The sequence below is a fragment of the Patagioenas fasciata genome, chromosome Z (assembly GCF_037038585.1).
Source record: "Patagioenas fasciata isolate bPatFas1 chromosome Z, bPatFas1.hap1, whole genome shotgun sequence".
NCBI classification, from domain to species: Eukaryota; Metazoa; Chordata; class Aves; order Columbiformes; family Columbidae; genus Patagioenas; species Patagioenas fasciata.
This window is the reverse complement of record NC_092560.1, coordinates 11217015-11240741: the sequence shown is the minus strand read 5'-3', so window position 1 is coordinate 11240741 and position 23727 is coordinate 11217015. Positions and strand designations below refer to the sequence as shown.

The following is a 23727-nucleotide window of genomic DNA, read 5'->3' as shown; positions in this document are numbered from 1 at the left end:
TACTTGCTTTTCAGACAGAGAAAAACCATGGCCCCAGAGAAGTCAATCAAGTATTTTCACACTGATCTCATGAACAGAAGCAAGATTTTATGTTTACACTGTCACACTTATATAGAGTGAATGAAGATATGATTTTAATGCCATTTTCCAGTGTCAGCATGGCTCATAATTAACATTAACCTAGAAGTTCTTAGTATGCAGCAGTTCCCAACTTCAGTCTTTGTTTTATTTACTATAACTTAGTGTTTCAAATGAGTAGGAATTTTGTTTATCTCACAATTCAGAGTGGCCAGTCTGACACATTTACTGCTGTTCCTGTTGCTGGACAGTGGCTATTTACTGAAGGTCTGGTAAACTAGAATTTGATGAAGATGGATTAAGGATACGGACAGGCATATCCATCATAACACAGGTTTCTCATCATACAGGGAGTCTGCTGCTGCATATCCTGTATCTTATTACAACATTAGAGTACATGAATTATTTGTATCACCCAAATTACTGAATTGCTGATCCACAATGTGCAAGCCAAGAACATCCTAAGCAATGATGATATCACAAAGGGAGAAAAAAAACTTTTAACAAGTGATAGAAAGTATTTTTCTAAAACAACACCAACAGAATTAACTCCAAGGATAAGTAGCTATACCTGTCTTGCTGTGGTTGAGGTTTCCCTTCCATTGCAGTGAGAAGAGTTGGAGCCAATTCACATTGTTTTTCCACAGGCAGACGGGGGTATCCCATCTTAACATAAATTATGGTAAAATTCTAAAGGAGTAGAAAAAGCACAGAGTATTGCAACAGTGCAAAAGAAACATTTGTTCTTTAAACTCTTCTTGTATGTTGTGTTACATAATTAGGTCTTGGAAACATATGTTTTGGAAGACAAATTTCTTAATTCTAAGGCTCATCAGACTGACATCTATTGAAGGAGAGGTGCAACAAGACCTACTCAGAAAAGCCCTGAATAGGTCTTGCTGAGCTTTCACTTTGAAAGAAGGAAAACAACAATGTAAAAACACCTTTCTATCTTCTCTTATTCACTGCCAATTTCACCAAAAGCATCTTTACCTAAGCAACAGCTTCAAGGAAAGCAAATGCAATTTCCTGTCTTACCTACTTCTGAAATGAAATAGAAAGCAACAGTGATTAAATACAAAGTCATAGGTAAGGTTTCTCTTGAAAATATGTTTCTACATCAGCATAGTAACAAGCTGCAAATGCAAGCCCAACAGAGTCCAGTGATAGGGCAGCACAGCAGAGCAACACTGAATACTGGACGATGTAGCTCCTATTGTGTTGATCCAAGTCCAGCCAAGAACTGTACAAATAAGAGTTAGTTATGTATTCAATGACCTGGTTGAAATAAGTGTTGAAGTGGGAAGCATTATACTTCTTTGTAGATGGCACTTGTTAAAATTTTCTGAAGCGTCATAGCACAAAACAATATGCATCACTGAGATACATGAATGGAAACAGATCTTTAGCATGTCCAGCCACAAGCAGAGTTTATGTCAAGTTTGTCTTCCAACATGATGGTCCTTTTACTGCTCTACAGAACATATGCACTCTAGAAGCCCTAAGCCATCTCCAAAAGGTGAACTGCAGATAATCCCACTTGCTTAAAGACAATCTGAGATTACTTCTATGTTACTGCTATTTAGAACCTAAATATTTATCCATCAGTTTATAAGAGGGTACATTTTCCATTTATGCTACATATGACTGAATAGTCAAATGAGGAGGACACCAAGTTTCCCTCTGATTTTATCACTTTTTTCACTATTGTGATTTGCAATATATCTAGCACAGCTGAAATGAAAATTTTCTTCAGAGTTTCACAAAAAAACCCGTTTTTAAACTACCTTCACTTCTACACTACTTTGAAAGAAAACATCTAGTGAATTTTCCCTATCTACAAAAAAGGTTTTTAAATATTTTTTAATATTTTCTTGCTCAGCTCAGGTCCTGACTCTAAAACCACATAAAAATAAAAGTTTTCCTATGTTCAGAGAAATATGGATGTTTTAATTGAGACTGATCCTGCATGATGTTTTAAGAGCCTGATTCTGCACGTATCAGGATCAGCATAGGTAGCTGTCTGCTGGATCTTCTAACAATGAACAGACCCACTACAAAACAACCAATGACTATTCATGCATTCATGAAACATCAAGAGTAATTATTAGTAATTTGAACAGAATCAATTGTGTAGTTGCTTTATGAAACTAAGTTTCACCCACACTAGATTATAAAGTTTAGTTTAAAAAATATCTTGAAACATCAACTTCATGACAACAACATATCTCCTAGAAGAGCTAACAGAGCTAAATACAGAAGCTTTAACAAATATTCTGCTTGCTACAAGTAAATCAGCAACTATTCTTGGAAGAACAGACACTTACAGTGACAAAAGACACTGCAGAAGGATCTTGATATTGAACTAGCAATGTCTCTACTGGAAGCTGAATTTTTGGACGACTTTTGATGCGCTTATTCAGATGAACCAGCAGCTCCATGACCTGATAGGAAGAAAACAAAACACTTATAAAAACCACCTTTTATTTTACTACTTTGGACTCCACACGTTATCCTCGGTCCACTAGGCAGACCTACTATAAACAGATCAGGCCTGAGCCTCCTGATTATCTAATCTCTGAAAAAACACCAGTCATCATTGATTGTATTACCTTGAAATCACTCTGACGTATCTGAGGTCATTGTTAAGACAAACACATAAGAAGACCCAAACCATGCCACCACCAATAACCTCCACCAACAGAAATGTCAGGAAGAAATGACTACTGAGGATGACCAGTTCTTTCTATACAGTTGGCTATTATCCCTCAAAACAGAGCCTGGTTTGGAAATCTGCGCTGCAGCTCCATCATGCGGCTGTAGAGCAGGGGACAGGGTGCCCTGAAACAAGAAAGGGGCAGAGTGGTACTTTCTCATGATCATGACTCTCTAGTGCAGCAGCAGCCCAGAGGGTTTGTGCAGTCTCTATCCTTCAAGGTTTTTCAAGACTCATCTCAATAAAACCTTCAGCATCCTAGTCTGAACTTATAATGGACCCTGTTTTAATGTTTTAAGCAGGAAGCTGGTCTGCAGACCTCCTGAGATCCCCTCCAAGCTAAGTTATTCCACGACTGTACAATCCCACAAAGCAGTTTCTTGGTATAGCAGCAGCAAAGCGTCATTTGTAAATCCGCTAAATGAGGTATCATAACTGAACACAATAACTTGAAAAACTACAATCTCCATTCTGGAACAACAGGTTTTGAGAAACCACACTGAACATCTGCATCCAGCTCACAAACGCTATCAGATTCTCAAGGAAGGCGGCCCAAAAATATGTGACATTAAATGGAGTCAGCTCAGCTCCAGTAAAACCAGACAAAGCCACTCCTAGAGGCATGTTAGCTTCAAGCAATTGAAGTCAAAAAGCCAGGGTGGGCGTGCTGTCCTGTGCTTTTGATGGCTCATTACTGCGACGATGAGAACAACACATATGAAGATCCAGACAGAGATGCAGACACAGAGTTCTTGTTAGCAGTGAGAGCAGAGCCAGGCAGAGTTGAGCCAAGCTGAGCCTTCCTTAATTAGTCTTTCTCAATTTATAGCTTTACCAAGATGGGCCTGGACTAAGAGGCTAAACAGGATGTTCTTTGCAAAAAATGTTATTCCAAACACACAGGCCCAACATTCACACGTCCTACATACGGTGGCAGTGTTCTGACTCAAGATATCATACTCACTGGTGTGGGCTATCACACTTCACACTCATAAAAAACATACTTCTGTACAAACTGCCCAAGGCCCTTTATGTTTTTACTAACCGCTGTGATTTAATCATGTTAGTATTTATCTCCCTTTATCATCCAGGTAGCTGGAACCGCGTGTCCTGCCGTTCCCACACATTACCGTGATCAAAGTATGGTGAAAACCAGATAAATTGCTGTTACTAAAGTTGGTCATGGAAAATGCAGAACCCTATGCTTGCTGAGCAGTATCTGAGCTAAGACATCCTTGCATCTACTCTATGACTAGGTATCAAACAAAGTAACGTCCAGATATAATCCAGAGGCTGACCACAAGCATGTAACTGAGACCAGAAATAAGCTGACAAACTAAGCAATGCTGACAGCTATCAGATTTTGCTGCTGCAAAATTACTGTAACAGCAGTCACAAATTCCTGTTATTTTAGAGAGGAAAAATTTGTCTGTACACACTTTATTGTGAAGGAAGAGAAACATATGACTACAACAGAGTCTGAGGACCTAGTTCATGGTGGCTGGTGAAAAAAGACACGGCTGGATCTGGGTATATGTAAGGGTTTCACTCATGTCCTGCTTCTCTAATCATTAATACCAAATCAGCGCAGTAAGGATCTCATCCAGTGGTACTCATCAGACTGGAATCAGGCAAACACCTGCACGTCTGAGTATGACCACTTCTTCTGTTTTTGCTGGCTTCACATGGGCTGCATAAAGCAACGCAGTACTCAGTTTGGCACAAATGCCGCCAGTGCATCAGTACTTCTTGCAGCACAATTGAACCAGCACTGTGAATTTACCCTGGATTCGTTCTTTGCATGACACTGGTAGGTAACCAATTTGGTAGAAGACATTCTAGAGCTGAACTTAACTAATCTGTCAAACTGTGGCCTCAAGAGGGATTACCTTTTCAGAATAAATAGATTGAGGAGGTATAAGCATTGCAAGCTTATGCACATACCTAGACTACATCTTAGATCTGAAAATGTATGAGGACAGTAAGTTCAAATTACTGAATGAGGCAGTAATATTGACCTGACAATCACAAAATAAAGGCCAGGGCTAAGACCAACAAAGCAATATACGAAGGCGATCAGAAGGAAAATGGAATTTTAATTTCCCATTTCCATTCTAGCAGGACAAGCTGGAGAATAAAGTTAAGTCTGAGGAGTCAGAGTAAAATTAGAGTGTAGTCAATCCGTCTGGTGACTGAATGAACTACACTGTGTTTCTAAGGCTGGGTGAAAGGAACAGAATCACAGAATGGTTTGGGTTGGAAGGGACCTTCAAAGGGCATCTAGTCCAACCCCCCTGCCATGAGCAGAGACAGCTTCACCCAGAGCAGGTTGCTCAGAGCTCGTCCAGCCTGGCCTTGAAGTACCTGAACACCTGTACTGACATACACTTCACCAGCACACTGCCATCGCACAGATGTTCTTTTTCGCTTGTATATCTATACTACCAAAAGCTACACTGTCAATTCAATTAAAATGGTGTAAGTTTTCCAACCACAATTAATTATGTTGGTGCACTTCGTGTTGGTTTTAAACCACTACAAAGATAGCAGGAGAGACACACGACATGGGATGGCAGAATTTTGTCACTGCCTATAGTCAGACACTGGGTCAAATAAAGTTTGTCCTTCTCCTTCTGTTATATTGCATCTACTTTATTACTTTTTGTTAGATTAGTTTTCCAATTGCCTGAGTGGTCATGGGAAAAAAAAAAAAAAAAAAAAAAAGCTTTTGTTTTCCTTAACACAGCCTTAACATGACTTCGAGGCTGGAGTTGAATAATAGGCACATTCTTTCTTGTCCACCATACAAAATTAGCACTGGAAAGCCAGGTATTCTTATTTAAAAGTCATTAGCATTTGAAAATGCATCAGACTACTTAAGACATTTTCCTACCAGACGAATGACAAGGCAAGAGCAAATAGGAGACTAAAAAGTTGAATTCTGATGTAAGTAACAGAAAAAGGTAATGAGTACGTCGAACAGATTTACCTGCAGGTTATACACTCCGCAGTAAATCTTCACTGATGTTCATTAGAGCAAAAAACTGAGAGTCTTCCCCTCCCCTCTGTCTCAGTGATAATTTATTTTGCTATGTAAAAAATACCAGACAAAATAACCAACATATACAAAGTCTTCTTGTTAGATTTTGAATTTATTATGAAAACAGAATACTGAGAGAAGCAATCTCCCTTCACCAATATGGCAAGAGCAGAATTCAGGGTAATTTCCTTGACTGCAATGAATTTGAAAAATACCAAGAAGCACAGGGAAGTGCTTTAATTGCTTATAATATCATAATCCTGTACAGATAAAAATCTACAGCTTAAACACATAGAAGGAAGAAAAAATAGTTTTGTTATTCATTCTAACATAAAAACTACAGTACACTGTGAAAATGCTGCGTTATTTTGAGAGGCCTCTTAAAATTTAATTTTCAACGGAGTAGTTTTCCCCCTTTCCTGAATCTGACACCACTCCAAAAAACGAGACAACATATTCCAGCTTATGGAAGAAATATCGTATAAAAAAATACCCTAAGAAATTCCACTAGATAATTGGATCCCCTTCTTCAAAGCTTCAAGTGCACATGATAAGCAGGTATTCAGAAGAATCCTCCATGTGAGTTGGAGTGTCTGTCCTTCAACACAGTGGAATTTCTTCACATCTATGGATCCACTTTCAGGTGATCACTGCCAGGACCATGCTTTGTGCAGAACTTTTAGAAAAATCTGTGTTCTAGTTACTCGCAGGTTCTGAAATCTACTCATAAATCCAATGCAGGCATAGTGATTTCCCTATTTCTACAAGACAAAGATGGGATTATAAAATATTATTTCCCACCCCCTGCCCCCAACAGTCCATCAGCATTCTGCTCAGAAAGGTTCTGGTCCACCTCTACCAACAGGCAGCTCCTTCTGATGAACACCTGCACGGACAAGAATTCCTTCTTTACTTTCTGATCCAGCTGCTGATATCTCATGGTCAACTGCTGCTGCCCCATTTGCCTCTCCAGGTCGCACCGCCCTGGCAGAACAGGAAACACACGCGGGTGTTCCTCTGCCTCAACCCAGACCAGGTCACACCACTTCTGCCGTTAACACAAGGTTTAGCGATCCCCTCGTGCAATCCCACAACTGTTGTTGCACGAGACTTGAGCAAGAACACAGGCCTGGGGATAAAATAAAACTGGCAGTAAACAGAGCTCAGTTCCCTGCTGCAGTAGGCAGCTACATCACTGAATCCCTTCATGTTCATATTAAATTCCATCTTCAATACAGTTTAGTCCTTGCCTGGCCACAGGAATAAGGGGAACGACAAGTACACAGTGTTGGGGACCTAGGGCCAGTCCCAGCAGAGGGGAGGTTCTCGCAGCTCCACGTGCCCAGCTCCAACCAGGAGAGGCACATATTGACCAGTGGGCTCCACCTCTAGAGACCCACATTTGCTCCTCCCCAAATCACCTAGCTCCATTCCTTTACTTGCCTTGGGTTCCTCCACTAAACATCCCACTATAAAGCTTATGCAATCCCAAGAAGTTCTTCTCCTGCACCCCATTGTGTCCACTACCCCCGGGTAGCATCCCCTCAGTCCAAAAGTTGTTCTGGTGTTGACTCATCTTGACGGGCTTCATGCCCAGAAAGCAGTGCTAAGGTTCTCCCGAGACAGTCCCGGGAGGGGCCTGGCCAGGGTGCACCTTCCTCTGAGTCCTTAATTTGGGTTCCTGCCTGCCATGGTGCCTCTGTGTTCGCCTGCACTTGTGGGGATGGGCCTCTGATGGGCTGATGGCTCCTATGATGCGCCTGGGAGTAGCTAGGGCAGGGAGTTACACAAGTTTCTGCACTTGCTGTTGTGTCTCTGTGTTTCTACGTGGGTGTGCAGATAAGCTTTTATCCTATAACCTAATACAAGGAACTGAATTCCCCAAGTACATATTAAATTCCATCTCCAAAACTGTTTGGACTCTACTCCTATGCCTGTAACCAGGCAAGGATCAAACAGTTTTGGAGACAGAACCTAATATCTACCTGAATTAATTCTGTGATAAAGCTGCATTCTGTGTCAGGGAACTGAGTTCCTTCAGGTAAGTATCGAATTCCACAATCAAAATTCTTTGGTCCTTGCTGCTATTCCCGTTATCAGACAAGTGAATGACATCAATGAGTGTGTCTTCATGGTCTTTCGTACACTGAAGCAAGCCTGCTTCACACGTGCCCTAAGTCAGGTGGGTGCACAACAGCCCTAATCTGGAAGCCACGGCAACTGCCTCTGTGGCAGAAAGTCTCGATCTCGGGCTAACTCATAGCTAGATGGTCTCAGGGGGAAACAAATGCAGCCTCCAAACACCTGCAAAAGACCTTGTTGACACAAGCAATGACTGTTTTCTTTAAGCCCTAACAGTTGTAATAAAGCCACTCTGTATCAGGCTTATGATAACTTTTCCTCAAAGAGTAAATTTCTCCACAGAGAACATCCAAGTACAGTAAATCACAGTACATAAACGGTATTTCCTTCTCCCATTCCTGTAAATCGCACCCTTACCTTTTTACGAACTCCTTCCTGCGTGCTGGACAGCTTGAGGAGAACAGGGGGTAGGAATTTGGAAATAATGTTCTGTAACTGCTCGTCTGTTTCTGCATGGCCAAGACGCAAGAACACACGTTCAAGTTGATCTGCAGTTAAAAAAAAAGAGGTGGGGGGGAAGAGTGAAACTGGTTGAAACTTAAAATTGCTTTAGCAAGAAAACAACCGGGGCTTGTAAGAAACGCTGCACGCAGTTCCTAAAGTATTTCCACCTAATGGCTTCCAGTACCAGCCAACAGTTATGCAGAGATCACTTGTATCAAAGGCAGAAACAATTAAGATTTCCTTTGCTTTCACACTGTGTTTCAGAGGCTAGAACATCACCAAAGGTGAAATGGAAGGTTAGGATCTCCGAGTCACTCCCCGCCTTTTCTGGTTTGACAGCAAAGGTATGAGGGCTGCCAACTTTCGAAAACACGCTTGCTGTGATAGGCATTCAGATCATGATGTTCTCTATCACCACTAATTAATCCCAGGGCAAAAAGATCTGGCTAATTCTTGTTATTATTCTTATTAAATCTACAGTTCTGGTCATGCACAGGGACCTTACTGCTGTAGACACTGTGTCAACAGAACAAATACACAAAACACACACAACAGAACCCAAGACTAATTACAGTCATTATAGTATTGCAGAAAGGAAGCAGTATAAGCAAAGCAGAAATTATAGGCTTGCGGCAAGCCACACCATGGCAGTTGCAAACAATTAGAGAACAAATAAACAGCCTCTACCCCTGAAAGCACAAGAAACAAACTAAAAAGTGAAAACCAAGTTCTTTGAAAGCTTGACACTACTGTTCCAGGGTAAATTGATTACTCATTCCTAGGACATCCCGACACAGGCTAAACTGTTCTGTCCACAACTTTCTTATTAAGCCACTTAAGTCTTAAAGAAAATCTTTACAAAGCTGTACAAACGTTGGCTGAACCAGTTATTGATATGTTACAATTTGTTGACCTTCTGCCCAATAGACAGCATTATCAATAGGAATAAATGTGAAACACAGGAAATATTGCTGCAGCTTAAAACACAAAGCTCCTATTATCACTCAACGAAGCCACTGGAGTGTTGTAACGAATTCACCTTCCCCCAGTCAGCAGGTTTCCTCCTCAAACCCAGGAAGACAGAAACAAAAAAATTGCAAAAAGGTGGAAGTTGCAACTCTGACAAGATCAAGAGAAGGAAGGGGGAGCAATAAACATGTTTTCTCAGTCAGCTAGCAGATTTTGGAAAGGAAACAGATGAGACCAAAATCTCTGTCAGCAGCTCAAGCGCAAGTGCTGAGGACCATCCGCCTTTATAGAAAGAACGGAAGAGTCCCTGTTTTCAAGTGCCAGCACAGCTTTCTCAACAACTCAACCAGAAGCAAAGCAAATCCTCCCTGGCACAGCAGCATTCCAGATGGTCGGATTGAAGAGAGTGCTGGTGCACGGGACCAGGAGCATCTCTTCTCCACACCGCAGAACTGCAGACCAGATCCACAGGCAGCAAGGAGACATAGGGCTTTTGAAGAGCCTACAGGTCTTGAGACATCCTACAAGGAGGAAACGGTTCCCCCAAAAGGCTAATCTAAGGTGACGTGTTGCAGGCTGAGATTAGAGGGCGACCCAGGAGAGCCCTCTTTCAGCTGAAGAGGATCACTGAGCTGCAGTAAAGGACTAGAGAGGCAAAAAAAGAGAAAAGCACAGAGCAGAGGTAAAACCTGCGATGAACGGATGTAGATGGAATCTAAGTGAACAAAAATGATGTTAAAATAAAAATACAGCTCTAGCTAGCACATCTATGATGTAGTCACAGAAGCCCTTACTGTCTGATTTTTTAAATCTGTGCTATCCCTGCACTAAGACTCCTCACAGCATCATTCCTCCCCTGCCAGCTGTAGATTAAACATAAATGTACCTCTTTCAACATTTTATTTTCTGCTGAGCAAATATGACAGGCAGCTGAAAACACAGACGACTATGAAATGTCACTGTCAGGGAAATTACAAGACAAAATTCTGCAGCACCTACAATAGAAACTGACTTGAGTAAATTTCTTGTTTCAGATAGATTTCACATATCAGGCTGTCAGCTGGTAAATGACCTCAGGATATTTATCTCGTATCCCTCTTTTTTTTTTTTTTTCTAAATCCTAACAATTTTATCTCTCTCTTCACCTTCCTTTTCATGTCATGCTCCATCCTTCCTGAATGATCTCCTCCTCCAAGGACATCCATGGTGTCTCCATGACCCCACCACCAGCAGTAGGAGACCGTTTAGGCCACATCAAGCAGCTGAAATAACTCCAACAATGAAAGAAATCATCCAATCTTTCCCACCCAACCAGGAGATCACTGCACACCCATCTTCAAGCAAGTCAGCTGAGGAACCTCCCCAACAACACGCTCCTTCAGATGGCAACAGATCAGTCTCAAATGTATGGAAACATGAGCGAACTTACTTGTAAAGTCACTTGTTGTAGCCACTGGACTATTATACTTCCAAAGGCAAAAAAAACGTTCTGCACGTGCCCACAGGAACTGCAGCAACGCACTGAATTGCAAACATCTATCCTATTTCCAGCTTCTTCCATTATTGTGTTGTCACAAGTAGCAACCAGAATTACAATAGAGATCAGGAGAAAAAAACCCCAAAACTACCCCCTTGTTTGCACTGCCTGTGAGATATGTTTATCACTTTTCCAGTCTCTCTGCTGCCTAGTCAGTTAAGTCCTGATACTGCCATCAGGTATCCTTGCTGACATGGTTTAACCCGAGCGAGCAATCACAACCACAATAGATGATTGCTCAGTTCCCTGTCCCCCAAGTATGGGAGAGAATCAAAAGGGGAGTGAGAAACTCATGGAATGAGATAAATGCAGTTTAATAAAACTAAAAAACAATACTAATATACTACTACTATAAAATATAAAATAAAAGACACTCAATGTAATTCCTCACAAATTCCATCCGCACTGAGTAGCCAGTCCCAGGAAGAGAGCACCCTGGTCCCCAATAACTGATCCAGAGAGAAAAAAAAATGCCAAAAAGACAGAAAGGCCCAGAGGCAACTGCAAAACTGCAGAAGAGGGAAAACAAACAAACAAATGGAACTCCTGAACAGAACTCAACCCAGACAGACCAGAACTAGAATGGTCCTAACGAGACAGAAAGCCCAACTTTCATTAAGTATGAAGCACAATACTAATGGCATGGAATATTCTCACTTATCAGCCTGGATGTTGGTCTAGGTCTGTCCCACCCATGTCTTCCTTCTTAGGTGACCCACACCTTCAGACAGAGCCCAGAAAGACCTTGGTGTCCCAGACGATGGCTAAGAGAACAGTTTCAACTCAAAAACACTGGAAAGTTACTTGAAGAAAAATATTAATTCTGTCCCAGAGTGCTATTTTATTGTTCTCAAACTAAATCCTAACAACAACTCTGCTAGCTACAAAAAAAGAAGTTTTTAACAGCATTAAAAATATTAACTCTATTTCAGTCAAACCACCACGCTTCGCTTAACCATAAGCATGACAGGACTCTTCAGTAAATTCCAGGAGACTCGTGGCCTGGCTGCAATTGAGAAACTGGTCAGGAGTTTGCCAGAGCACTCTTCCATGCTGCCAGCAGAGGCTCTATCCACAGCAGCGGGACAGGAAAACAAAGAGCTGTAAACCCCCTTAAGTATTGTATATCAACCATTTTCTCCCCAGCTTTTTATTCTACTAGCAATTAAGACCATCTCTCAGGCTGACAGCATTCATTATGGGAAAGAGTACGCCCTGGGGACTTTAAGCACCACACACAGTGGTCCAGGAGAGGAGCTGGGGACGCAACATCTGGGACTTGGACATCGTGTCCTACCTCCCTGCGTGTTGCAGATGTGCTGGCGATGGGGCAAGCTCCTTTCCTTCTGTGCCTCGTGTCTTCTATGGCCTTCACCTGGCCCCCCGTCCAGCCTGCGCCAGCCACCAGAGCGCCATGCATCAGCCAGCAAAAGACACAAACGGTTTGCTCCCAATCCATATCAGCTTCCTGCATCGTGCACTTCACAGATTTTTAAGAATGAAGCCCAACTCTTCTCCATCTAGTTGTGCAGCCCCTACTGCCGACTGTAAAACTGCACAGCTGTAATTTCAGCGGAGGACCACTAGATTATGGCATAGTTAAAACCGGCAAAACAAGAGGTCTAACTTCCTTTGCTACATATCATAGGAAAAAAAGATTACACAAACCGTTTTCAATAATCCTTAGCATCTGAAATAAACTACTACAGCAACCTTATCACAACTTGACAGTAAGAATACTGAATTTTAATTAGAAAGTTTTAGGCATCTCAGTCTTCACCTTTGCTAGCCAACACTGAACTTAAAATGCAGTTCATGCAATGACACAATTCCAATAATTTTTCTTTCCAAAAGTCAACTAATAAAAATCATTTTTTAAGTTTTCCGGAAGCACTGAAGAAGCAAGAAATGGAGGGATGACATTTAATAAAGTATAGCTTTATTCTCATCTAAAAAGCCAATATTTAAGAGATCTGAGATTTTACAAAGGCTTCTCCTTCCTTAATCTCACATTAAACCCTCATCTCAAATTTGGGACTGCAATATTTCCCTGGTATTTGTTCCCACCCATAGCACCTTTTGTATTAGTGTCCCAGTTTTGTTCAGAACAAGACCAATTATCTTTTAGTGATTTTTTTTTCTTTCAGCTAAGTTCTTCCAATAAGTGCACTTTGCTGAAGTTGGCTGCACATTTTTCAGTGTCCATTCCAGAGCTGATCACACGTGTTGTTTACAGTTTTATCCAGCTAACAGCAGAAAGGGCATGCAGAAAAGGCCCAGGTTTATACTTTTTTGTTAAGGAAGACAAGGTCACTGATAGAACTCTTAATGTCCCACAAGTGATGGGATGCATTCATGGGGGGAGGCGGACAGAACAGTGACCCAAATTGAACAAGGTACTCCATGCCATCCACATCATACTTAGTTTAAAACTGGGGGGGCCATGAGGGTCTCACTCTCTTCATCCATGGTCGGCTTCTGATGGGACCCCACCCTGCCTGCAATCCTGATCCAAGTTCCAGTCTGGGCATTCCTGAATCCAGTTCCTGTCTCCTGCAGAGTCCAGTCCAGGACTTCCTAGTGTCGGCTCTGCAGCCACTGGCATGACACTGGGGAAATTCAATACTTTTGCATATTTCGCATTATTTCTCTCATTATTAGCATTATTAATAAAGCTATTTTAATTTTCCAACTTGTAAGTCTCTTTTCCCTTCCCTAGCAGGAAGGGCATGGATTAATTGAAAGCATCTGTTATACTTTATTGTTGCCCTGCAATAAATAGTGACAGATTTATTGGTGCGCATTGTGAGGAGAGTGAGGGGCTGAGAGGGACTCTGACAAAGCAGCTTCCCAGGTAGTATAACCAGGAGAGTATGGGACCCTCCGGCTGAGCTATATGAGCTCAAATCCTGCCTCTCGTGGGATGATCTGGGAAAGCTCAGTCCAGAGAGTATCAACTTTTTCTTTGAAAGATATGAATGGGTGAGGTAATGACAGATCTGTGTGCTCCACAGACCATTTAGCAATGTTAAAGCAAATTGCAGTTATTGTATCGATTTGAATGATGCTGTTACAAATCTTGTGTTATTTGCTCACTTGGTTGGGTTCAATAATGTCTTTTTTGAGGTGCATACTTCTTATTAGTGTTTACATGCGTTTCATCACCTCCAGAAGTCAGCTTAAAGTAATTGCTTTGGTGTTGGGTTACTTAGCATTGCTCTGTGTGGTCATATTTAAGCTGATGGTGTATATATATTCATTATTCTCATACTTCAGGAGTATCTATTTCGGGAACCCTCCAGTAGAAATCAAAGAAAATTGCACCGTTTGTTTTCCAGTCGGAAGAGCCATCCTTTAGAAGAGCTATCCAACTACACCATGCCTTTTTCATTAGGGCAAATTACAGATGCTTCTGATAATTTTGTATATCCCCGGGAAAACGAGCAAAGCTTGTTGGTATTACTGGGTCTCTGGAATGTGTGTCAGTCCTTGCTGATGATAAAACTATTTAGGAGGACTAGATCTACACTAACTCCTGCGACAGGTGCTGGGGCTACTGAAGCTTCAGCAACATGTAGCCAGCTGCCTCTATAACCAGCAAGAAATACAAAAGAAAAACAGTTTGCATAGTGAAGGGAGGTGCAGATGGAGTGCCCACAAGGTACTTCTGAAGCAGAGCCATTAGGGGCGGAAGGGTCAGAACCAGAGGTAACCATCTGCTCCTTATCCCTGGAGAAGCTGTGAGATAAGGAGAAAGATTTTAGTCCTCAAGAAGGTGAGTCACTTGCCACCTGTCTGATTAGATGCTGGAATAGCAGGGCTGACAGTATGGACATACAGGGCAGAGAAGCCCAGCAGCTGGGATCCTTGGCCAGAGAAGGTGGCACTGATAAGGCAGTTGGGAAGAAGACCAAGACTGAAAGTGTCTGGAGCTGAACCCTGTCAGCAGTAAAGAACAGGTATCCACTGAAGGATGACAATATACCCAGGCAAATGGACCACCATGGTGAAAGGTATTAAGAATCTGAGAGAGCTGGCTGTGCAAGAGATAATTCACAGCAACCCACAGACAACTGTAGATCCTGATGGAATGCCATGTACCCAAACTATTACGTGGACATTTGTACAGAGCAGACCATCAACATATGCCCACACATTGGCAATGTTCACCTTGGGAGTGGGTGAAAAGCCACTAACTGTGGGCGATGTGGCTAACAAACTGCAGCAGTATGAACAGTCACTCTTCCCCCCCCACAGGCCTGTGTCTCAGCTGTGGAAAAACTGTGTGGCAAATTGTCCAAGATGAAGAACAGATCCTGTTCTTCACCTGCACAGGCCCAAGTCGCAGGCACTAGAAGACATCCTCCTGCAGGATCGGCTTGAGAGAACAGGACACACCACGAGGTGACTTCTGTTTTTTCCTGTGTGACAGGGGGAAGATATGAGGGACTAGGATGGAAAACCTGCTGCTCACCTGGAGTTAAAAAACAAAACTCCCCAGCCAGGGTAGGTGGGATTCCTACCGCTGCCTACCAGACACACATAAACACCATCAGCCAGCTGGAAGAGAGGGACAACTGAGTTATTGGACTGGGTGATTTGACAGCCTGGTACATCAGAACCACGTGAATATAAAGCCCTGGTACACACCAGCGCACAGTGCACCCTGATGCCATCAGATCATAAAGGGGCAGAATCCACCAGTATTTCTGGAGTGGCTGGGGAATTAGAAACTGAAGCCAGCCTAACTGGGAACGAGTGGGAAAGGCACCCTGTTGTGACTGGCCCAGATGCTCTGTGTAACCCTGGCACAGGCTACCTCAACAGAGGGTATTTTAAGGACCCAAAAGAGTATCGATGGGCCTTTGGTATAGTAGCCGTAGAGACTGAAGACATTAAACAGCTGTCTACTTCGCCTGGTCTCTCAGAAGACCCTTCTGTTGTAGGACTGTTTAAGGTGTAAGAACAAGAGGTGGCGATTGCTACCACAACAGTGCACAGATGACAGTATCGCACCAACCAAGATTCCCTGATCCCTATTAATAAATTGATCCAACAACTAGAGAATCAAAGAGTGATCAGTAAGACTCGATCACCCTTCAACAGTTCTATGCGGCCAGTGCCAAAGCCTAACGGAGAATGGAGACTGACTGGCTGTCGTGGCCTAAATGAAGGTACACCGTCATTAAGTACTGTTGTACTGGTAATGCTACAACTGAAATATGAACTGGAGTCAAAGGCAGCTCAGTGGTTTGCCACAACTGACATTGCTAATGCGTTTTTCTCTACTCCTTTGGCAGAACGCAGGCCACAGTTTGCCTTTAGCTGGAGGGGCATCCAGTACACCTGGAATCAACTGCCTCAGGGGTGGAAACACAGCCCTACCATCTGCCATGGACTGATCCAGACTGCACTGGAACAAGGTGAAGCTCCAGAACACCTGCAATATATTAATGACAATCATTGTATGCAGTGACACAGCAGCGGAAGTCTTCAAGAAAGGTGAGAGAATAATTCAAATTATTTTGAAAGCTGGTTTTGCCATATAGAGAGGTCAGGTCAAGGGACCTGCATGAGAGATCAAAGTTTTAGGAATTAAACAGCAAGAGGGGCATCATCAGATGCCGACAGATGTGCTTAATAAAACAACAGCTCTGTCTCCACCACCTAACAAAAAGGAAACACAGCCTTCTTGGGCACTGTGAGTTTCTGAAGAAAGCATATTCCAGATTACAGCCAGATTGTGCACCCCCTCCATCCAGTGACCCAAAAGAAAAATTATTTTCAATGGAGCCCTGAACAATGACAAGCCTTTGAACAAATTAAACAAGAGCCTGTAAATGCAGTAGCCTTAGGGCCAGTCCAGGCAGAACAGGATATTAAGAATGTGCTCTACACTGCAGCCAGGGACAATGGTCCTACCTGGAGCCTCTGCAAAAGGCACCAGGTGAGATTCGAGGTCAACCCCTGGGGTTTTGGAGTCCAGGATACAAAGGCTCTGAGGCCAACTATACTCCAGTTGAAAAAGAGATATTGGCAGCATATGGAGTTTGAGCTGCTTTGAAAGTGGTTGGTACTGAGGCACAGCTCTTCCTGGGGCCCCGACTGCCAGCACTAGACTGGATGTTCAAGGGAAAGGTTCCTTCTACTCATCTTGCAACTGATGCTACGTGGAGTAACTGGGTCACACCAAACGCACAGCGGGCTGAGTAAACCCAAATTGACCAACGAGGTACTCCATGCCATACACATCATACTCAGTTTGAAATTGGGGGAACATAAGGGTCTCTCTCTCTTCACCCCTGGCTGGCTTCTGATGAGGACCATGCCCATTATTAGCAGTGCTGGTTTGATTTTTCCAGCTTGTGAGTCTCTCTCCCTTTGTCTCCTTCTTCCCTTTCCTTGGGTTGCCCGTGGGTGGGGTGTTAACACCATCTGCTATTGGCCTGCAATAAACAGTGACAATTAGCTCATTATATATGTTTATAGAATGACTTGCATAGTCAATCTACTGCAGGTCAGCTCTGGTGAACGTGGGGCTGGGGGAAGAACAGGCTGTCAGAGGCAAAAGGACCAACTTTTAATGCAGTCCAGAGAATGTACAAAAAAAAAAAAAAAAAAAAACGAAACAACCACACAACAATACACAATTAAAAAAAAAAAAGCCGTTATTTTACTTACAGTGGTAAGAAAGTCAAAGTGAAAGGGAAAAAGGAGGAAAGGAAGGAGCCTTCACTGGAAACAAATGAAAACCCTGTGCCCAGGGCATGCAGGGCTCTACAAAAACCAATCCAAGAACAAACCTGCAGGTCAGAAGCTCTGGAAGAGCATGGGGCACACAGAGATGAACCACCCAGAGCCTTCCAGATCTGCTCACTGCAGAGCCCCTTGCTCTGCCAGAGGGGGCTGGAAGGAATCACCCAAACAGTCCCCGTCAGACTCGCCCACCACATTAAAAAGCACCTCAGAAATTCAGTCTGGTTTAATAAGTAGTCATAGAAACATCATATGTGTGCCACAGTTATGAAAGTCAGCTTTTTACTACGGATTAAAAAACAGAACCAAAACAAACAAAACCCAACCAACAAACCCCACACACAACCAAGAATGAACTGCATAAGTAGAAAAATACTGGGAGGTTTTATTCTTAAAATACATACAATTAAGCCCATGCAAAATTTCTAACAGATATTCATGTGTTTTAGCATGATCACAACTTATTTCCATGCTGCTGTGCAGTGTTTTCACACAATATTTCATTTTTGTGGCATTTTCTTGGGGGAAAAAAAAAAAAAAGAGCTGTTTACAAGAGGATATGAACGTAAATATGGAGAATTTAATAATAGGCATTCTATATGAAAAGATATTCCCTTTCACTGTACGTCAAAGAACCAAAGAGGCAGGAACACAGTATATATATGTGCCTTTGCATCCCTGTTTGCAGCAGCAGTGTCCAATTTGTGTCAACAGACACGGTGTACTTGGATTTTGAAATCCCCAGGTTACCATGGCAATACAGTTACCTATCCGTGAGAGAATGCGTGTTTCACTTCTGGTTCTTTCCAGTCTCCATTTAAGACTACAAGGAGGAATACAGGTTTCAGCACTTACGACCATGCCTCACGCAAAAAGGAAAGGAACGGACTTCAAAACACAGCTAATGTGTACAGATTCTACAAGAAAGTCACACCAAGAGCAAGGCTCCAACTTGTGCTTTATGAACTTCCAAATCCTGCAACACTGGCCATAAAAGGGTCAGAGCTATTTTTAAGTCTTGTTACTTCAGCGCTGATCTTGTCATCTCTCATGCCAACTGCAAACCCCAGCCTGCTCCCCAACCAAAACAACATGCCTCTTCTTCCCCATCTGTACCTGGTAGATTGCCAAAGGGAACAACTGAGAGAAAGACAGAAAAGATCAAGTACATAAATAAACAGCTTATTGTTTTCCTTCCATTAACAAAGGTGTTTCCGTTCCTTCCTCCTTTTTTTTTTTTCCCAATTAAAATCACAGTAGTGAACTTGTTGCTTGGCTGTACTGGGGTAACTACTTCACTATTTATCCATCTCTTTATCAAATAAATCTCCTTTTTGTTCAGTTAAGCATGTTCTTCTCCTTGTTCTTAAACAAGACAAAGAATTAGCTCCCTCTGGCATCCACAGATACCGTGCACAGCACGTCAGCTATTCCGCACAGACCCCTCAGCAATGCGTGTTTGTGTAGCTGGGTATCACATAAAACACACACCGTTCTTTTAATGAAAGACTCTAGAAACTAGCAAGGCGAGGACATGTCAAGCTAACTGTACTTCACACTTTAACTAATCACCAAAAGACCACTGCAGGAACCCAAAAGAGAGTCCAGCTCCTCTGCAAAACAGCGCAGAGTGGGACGGCAAGATCCTGTGTATAAAGCCAGAATTTATCTTTACTTTTCTGATAACTGTCTGTTTCACAGAGTAGTGGGACTGCTACATTAAAGCACTTCTAGAACTGTTTCAGTAAATCAAAAAAATAGACAAAACCTTCCACAGTTACCTGAACTCTGTCGAACCATACATCACACCAGCATCCCCCACATTTTCACCAGAGGGCCCTATAACAAATAACGAGTACTGGGACACAGGAACATTCCAACTTCACTGCCTGGATGGCAGGGATAGATTTAGGGACAGGTCTTGGTTGAAGCACGACCTCAAATACACCCTTTAGTCCTTCCAGAGCTAAACAATTGTTTCTGCACCATTCCACACACAGAATAAAATAGCTCTTGTCTGTTGTGTCACTACTAAAATAGGAGTCAAACTCTTATTCTAACGTTATTAGACTGTGAGAAAAAATGTACTTAGTATGATTACAGTAGCTAACAGTGAGTCAGGATTCACTATTCCTGGCTCTACCAGTAACACGTCGCTTGCCTACACCCGAATCACTTCAGGGGGCATTTGTAAAACAGGCCAGTCAGCTGGTTATTTTACAAGATCTGGCTGGAAAAGGTCAGGAAGGTCTTGTGGAAGGGGGTTATATTCTATTTTTTCATCCTGTTCTTCCACTTTATAGAAAAACCTATACAATAGCAGACAGAAATCCAAATATTTGCAATATGCCAGGCTTAGCCTCTTCATTCCAGTGGCTGACTATTCTTACTCAAGATTAATTTTCTTTTCTCTTGCATATGAACTCTTACGGGTTCAGGGCCAATTTACTGAGTTTGCATTAATTTTTAAACTGCCATGTCTCCATTCTTATGTTGCCTTCAAACAATTTGTCCTCTGAAATGGTGAGCACCTTTACACAGAGTTTAAGCAAACAGTAACAGTTTGTGTGTTTGACTGGAGCTATAGGTCAAAGTTTTTTCTAGCCATGTGTATATAAAGTAATGAAAACTCATCTTCTAATATAAAACTCGTAGTAATTATTCCTGGTTTGAGGGGACTACTCATCATGCTAAAAAAGAACAAATTTCTTTCCAAATATGCTGAAATGTAACCATTTAAATGTATCAAAAGACAGCAGGCCCACAGAGAGGTCCTTTCTTTCTCTACACGAAATTACCTTTTTTCCATTAGCTTTATTTTTTATTTAAAGCTACAGTACTTTCTATTCAGTGACAGATGAGATACTAGGAGAAAAAAACAAAACAAAAAATCCACTCTCCTTCCTCCCCCCGTTCTCCAAAAAATATTTCTAACCAAACCAATAAAAAACTCTTAATTCCAAAGGATGCAGCGGTCAAACAGTCTGAATGGCATTATAATATTATTATTATTAGCATGAATCCCTACCTAAGGACATTTGTCCTTTCAGCGCAGCAAAACACAAAGGGCTGTGTAGCAACCAGCACATGGCTGAGGACTTATTTTTTGCTGGGTGAGATTTGGAGGCTGGGAAGCTACATTAAACACAGATAAAAGCCGAGGAGCTACAGGCGAGAGATCTCACACTGTCCAGTCTCACCAAGGGGAACCAGGTCAGCATTGTGAAAGTGGCAGAGGAATCCCTGGGATGCCAGCAGCAGCGAGGTCTGTCAGGGTCATGATTACAATTTATCCCAGTTGTCAATGGAATAAATAGCCTGGCATTTGTGTCCTCCGATTCGAGGATCAGTGTAACTGAAAGATCCTTCTTATTCCACAGTGATATCCTTGCTCTTTGGCTACATAAAGGACATCCCCACCATTACTGTATACCTTATCCCACTCAGCCTAATTCTAGTAACATCTAACAAAGAGCAGAACAAGGATGTTATCTACACGGCAGTGAAGAAAAGCTGCTAAATTAATGTACGCTGTGATTAAGTTACAAAAGATGTACTCATCATTAACCAATTGACAGGATGAATGTCCTACAAAACGAGGGGATATTTTGCAAGTTTTAGATCCTTCTGCACAACACGAGGGAGACAGAAGATTAAGTAATATATTGTTTAGAAGCAGAGTGCTTAGCTTATACTTGACTAGTAATTTATAGATGTATTGTAAGTAAGAAACTAATCAATTTTGGATAATCAGTTATTTCTTAGTATACATGTATTGTATGTTAAAAATTTCCAAAAATTGTAATGAATATGTAATCATTGTGTGAACATAAGCAACGCATGAGCATTTATGAAGGATGATCCCCAGTGTTCCACAGTGCTGATAAAATAAAGAATGCCTGCTCAACAGTACAATCGACTCTGCTGTTTATTTCTTTGTTTCAGCAGCACAGTGAGAACAACGAAAAAACCCAAGTGACACACCACACAGACGTGCTTTAGAACTGAAAGCCAATAGCACAAATATGCTAGAAGTATTTCTTCTGCCCTTCTTCTCCAGTAGTTGCCAAGTACTATTTCAGGGCAACCAAAGGCCCTCTCGCCTGGCTGAGTCATTCATTATCTTACAATTAACCCTTTATGGTTGACTAAGAACTAGCTCTGTTCCGAGGCAGGAAAAGCAAGGAAAGAAAAACCATTACTTCGAAGTTCCATAGGCTTCTCCAAAGAGAAGCGGATTGTTCACCGCACCGGACTGCGGAAGGGATGTGGAGACGACGAGAGCGCAGGGCTGGGCTCCCGCTGCCCCGCACGCCTGGCGGCAAAGGCAGCTCGGATGCCTCTGCTCCCGCCATGTGCCCAGAGCTGCAGAGCCCGAGGATGCGCTTACACACCCACCGCGACACCCCGCACCGCGCTCGCTGTGCAGGAGCTCAGCACACGGTATTTTACAGCGGCTCTGCGGCCGAACGCGAACAAAGCGGAGCGAGCGCCGCAGGCAGCAGCCGCTGCTCGCCCCGCCGGGGAGCGGGGTGGCGGGGGCTGCCGGTTGCGGACGCTGCCCCTGCACCGTGCGGTCTGCCGGCTCCGCGCCCGCCGCCCCCGCGGGTCCCCCTGGGCCAGGAGCCGCCGCCTCCTCCCCACCGAGCGGGCGGGGCGGCCCCACAAGGTCACGCAGCTGGGAGCGCGGCGCAGGCCCCAGCAGGCCGCAGCCAACCCGCTGTGCCCGCCGCGCGACCGGGGCTGAGGCGAGCCCACCGCAGCCTTCGCTTTCCGCTTCCCGACATGGCTGCTCAAGGCCGGGCACAGCCCCACCGCCGTTACTGCCTCGCCGGGCCGGGGACCGGACCCTCATGGGAGCGGGACCCCCGCCGAGAAGAGACCACGGTCCGGCCCCGCCGCCGGCCCCCACCCGACTGGGAGCCGCGGCCACTTACTGAGCTCGTCCTGGGCAGCAGCGGCGGCCGCAGCCATGTTGCCAGCCGGTGCTGGAGGGAGGCGGTGAAGGACGCGCCGCGGCAGCCCGGCCGCTCGCGCCGGCCGCCCCCGTCCTCTGCCGGCGCTCGCACGGGCTCTGGGCCGCTCTCTCCTCCTTCTCTCTGCGGCTCTCCCCGCCGCCAACCGCCGCGAGGGACGGCGGGGCCCGGCAACGCCCGCCCTCCCGTCACCGCTGTTTTATATTTAGAAAGAGCTGAGCCATCGTCCCCGCCGCCCGCCCCCGCCGCGCACACGCACCGGCCCGCCGGCGCCGCTCGGTCGCGGCGGGGGGCTGTACCGGCCTGCGCCCCCGCCCGCGGCTCCCGGTGGGTGCCCAGGAGAGGGGCGGCGGGGGCCAGCGGACTGACCTGAGTCCGCGCTGACCTCCATGGCGGCCGCGGCGCGCTCCGCGCTCCCGACGCGGGCGGAGGAGGGAGACGGCCCGGGAGCCGCGGACGGCGCAGCTGCGCCCCCTCCTGGCGGCCGTAGCACCAGCAGCCGCTGAACGGGGAGCCCCGCCCACAGCCTGGCATAGCCCCGCCCACAGCCCCACCTAACGCCTGATTACAGCCCCGCCCACAGCTTGGTACATCCATGCCTACAGCCCTGCCTACAGACTGGCACAGCCCCGCCCAGGCCCTGGCACAGCCCCGCCCACAGCCTCACCCACAGCCCCACCCAGACCCTGGCACAGCCCTGCCCACAGCCCCGCCCACAGCCACTCACAGCCCCGGCCGCGCCGCGGGGAAGCTCCGGGCTCTGCTCGCCAGCCCGCAGCCCTCCCTCTACACACGCCTCCTGGGCTGTGGCTGCCTTGGCCCGGGGCCTCAGCGCCAGCACGGGCAGCAGCCGGCGCAGCGGCTGGGCACCTCCTCCTCCCAGCACCTGCCCTGCCACCACTGTCTCCCATGATGAGGTGGGCATGGGTCAGCAGGAGTGAGAAATGCACCCTGAGGACTATCTTGTTTTCCCAAGTCATTAACTAAAGGCAGAAAGCTGCGTTGTGGAACACGTTATGTGCTGGTTTGGTGCGGAAGAAAGATGTGACCACCACACAACATCTTTCTC

At 44.5% G+C, this 23727-nt stretch overlaps 1 protein-coding gene across 3 annotated transcripts in view; it reads right to left on the bottom strand.

Annotated features, from left to right (window-relative positions):
* ECPAS (Ecm29 proteasome adaptor and scaffold) overlaps window positions 1–23147 on the bottom strand; it is a 74667-nt gene extending 51520 nt beyond the window's left edge. The window contains exons 1-4 of one of the 3 annotated variants that reach the window (XM_065861362.2): window positions 23028–23147; window positions 8334–8464; window positions 2406–2522; window positions 650–768 (exon numbers count right to left, since the gene is read on the bottom strand). In XM_065861362.2, the coding sequence (XP_065717434.1) occupies window positions 650–768; window positions 2406–2522; window positions 8334–8464; window positions 23028–23049 (389 nt within the window). In that variant the 5' untranslated portion in view covers window positions 23050–23147. Of the gene's footprint in view, window positions 1–649; window positions 769–2405; window positions 2525–8333; window positions 8465–22619; window positions 22862–23027 lie in introns of those variants that run through there. The other 2 variants (XM_065861361.2, XM_065861363.2) reach the window with 2 other exon arrangements.
* Between the last annotated feature and the right edge of the window lie 580 nt (window positions 23148–23727).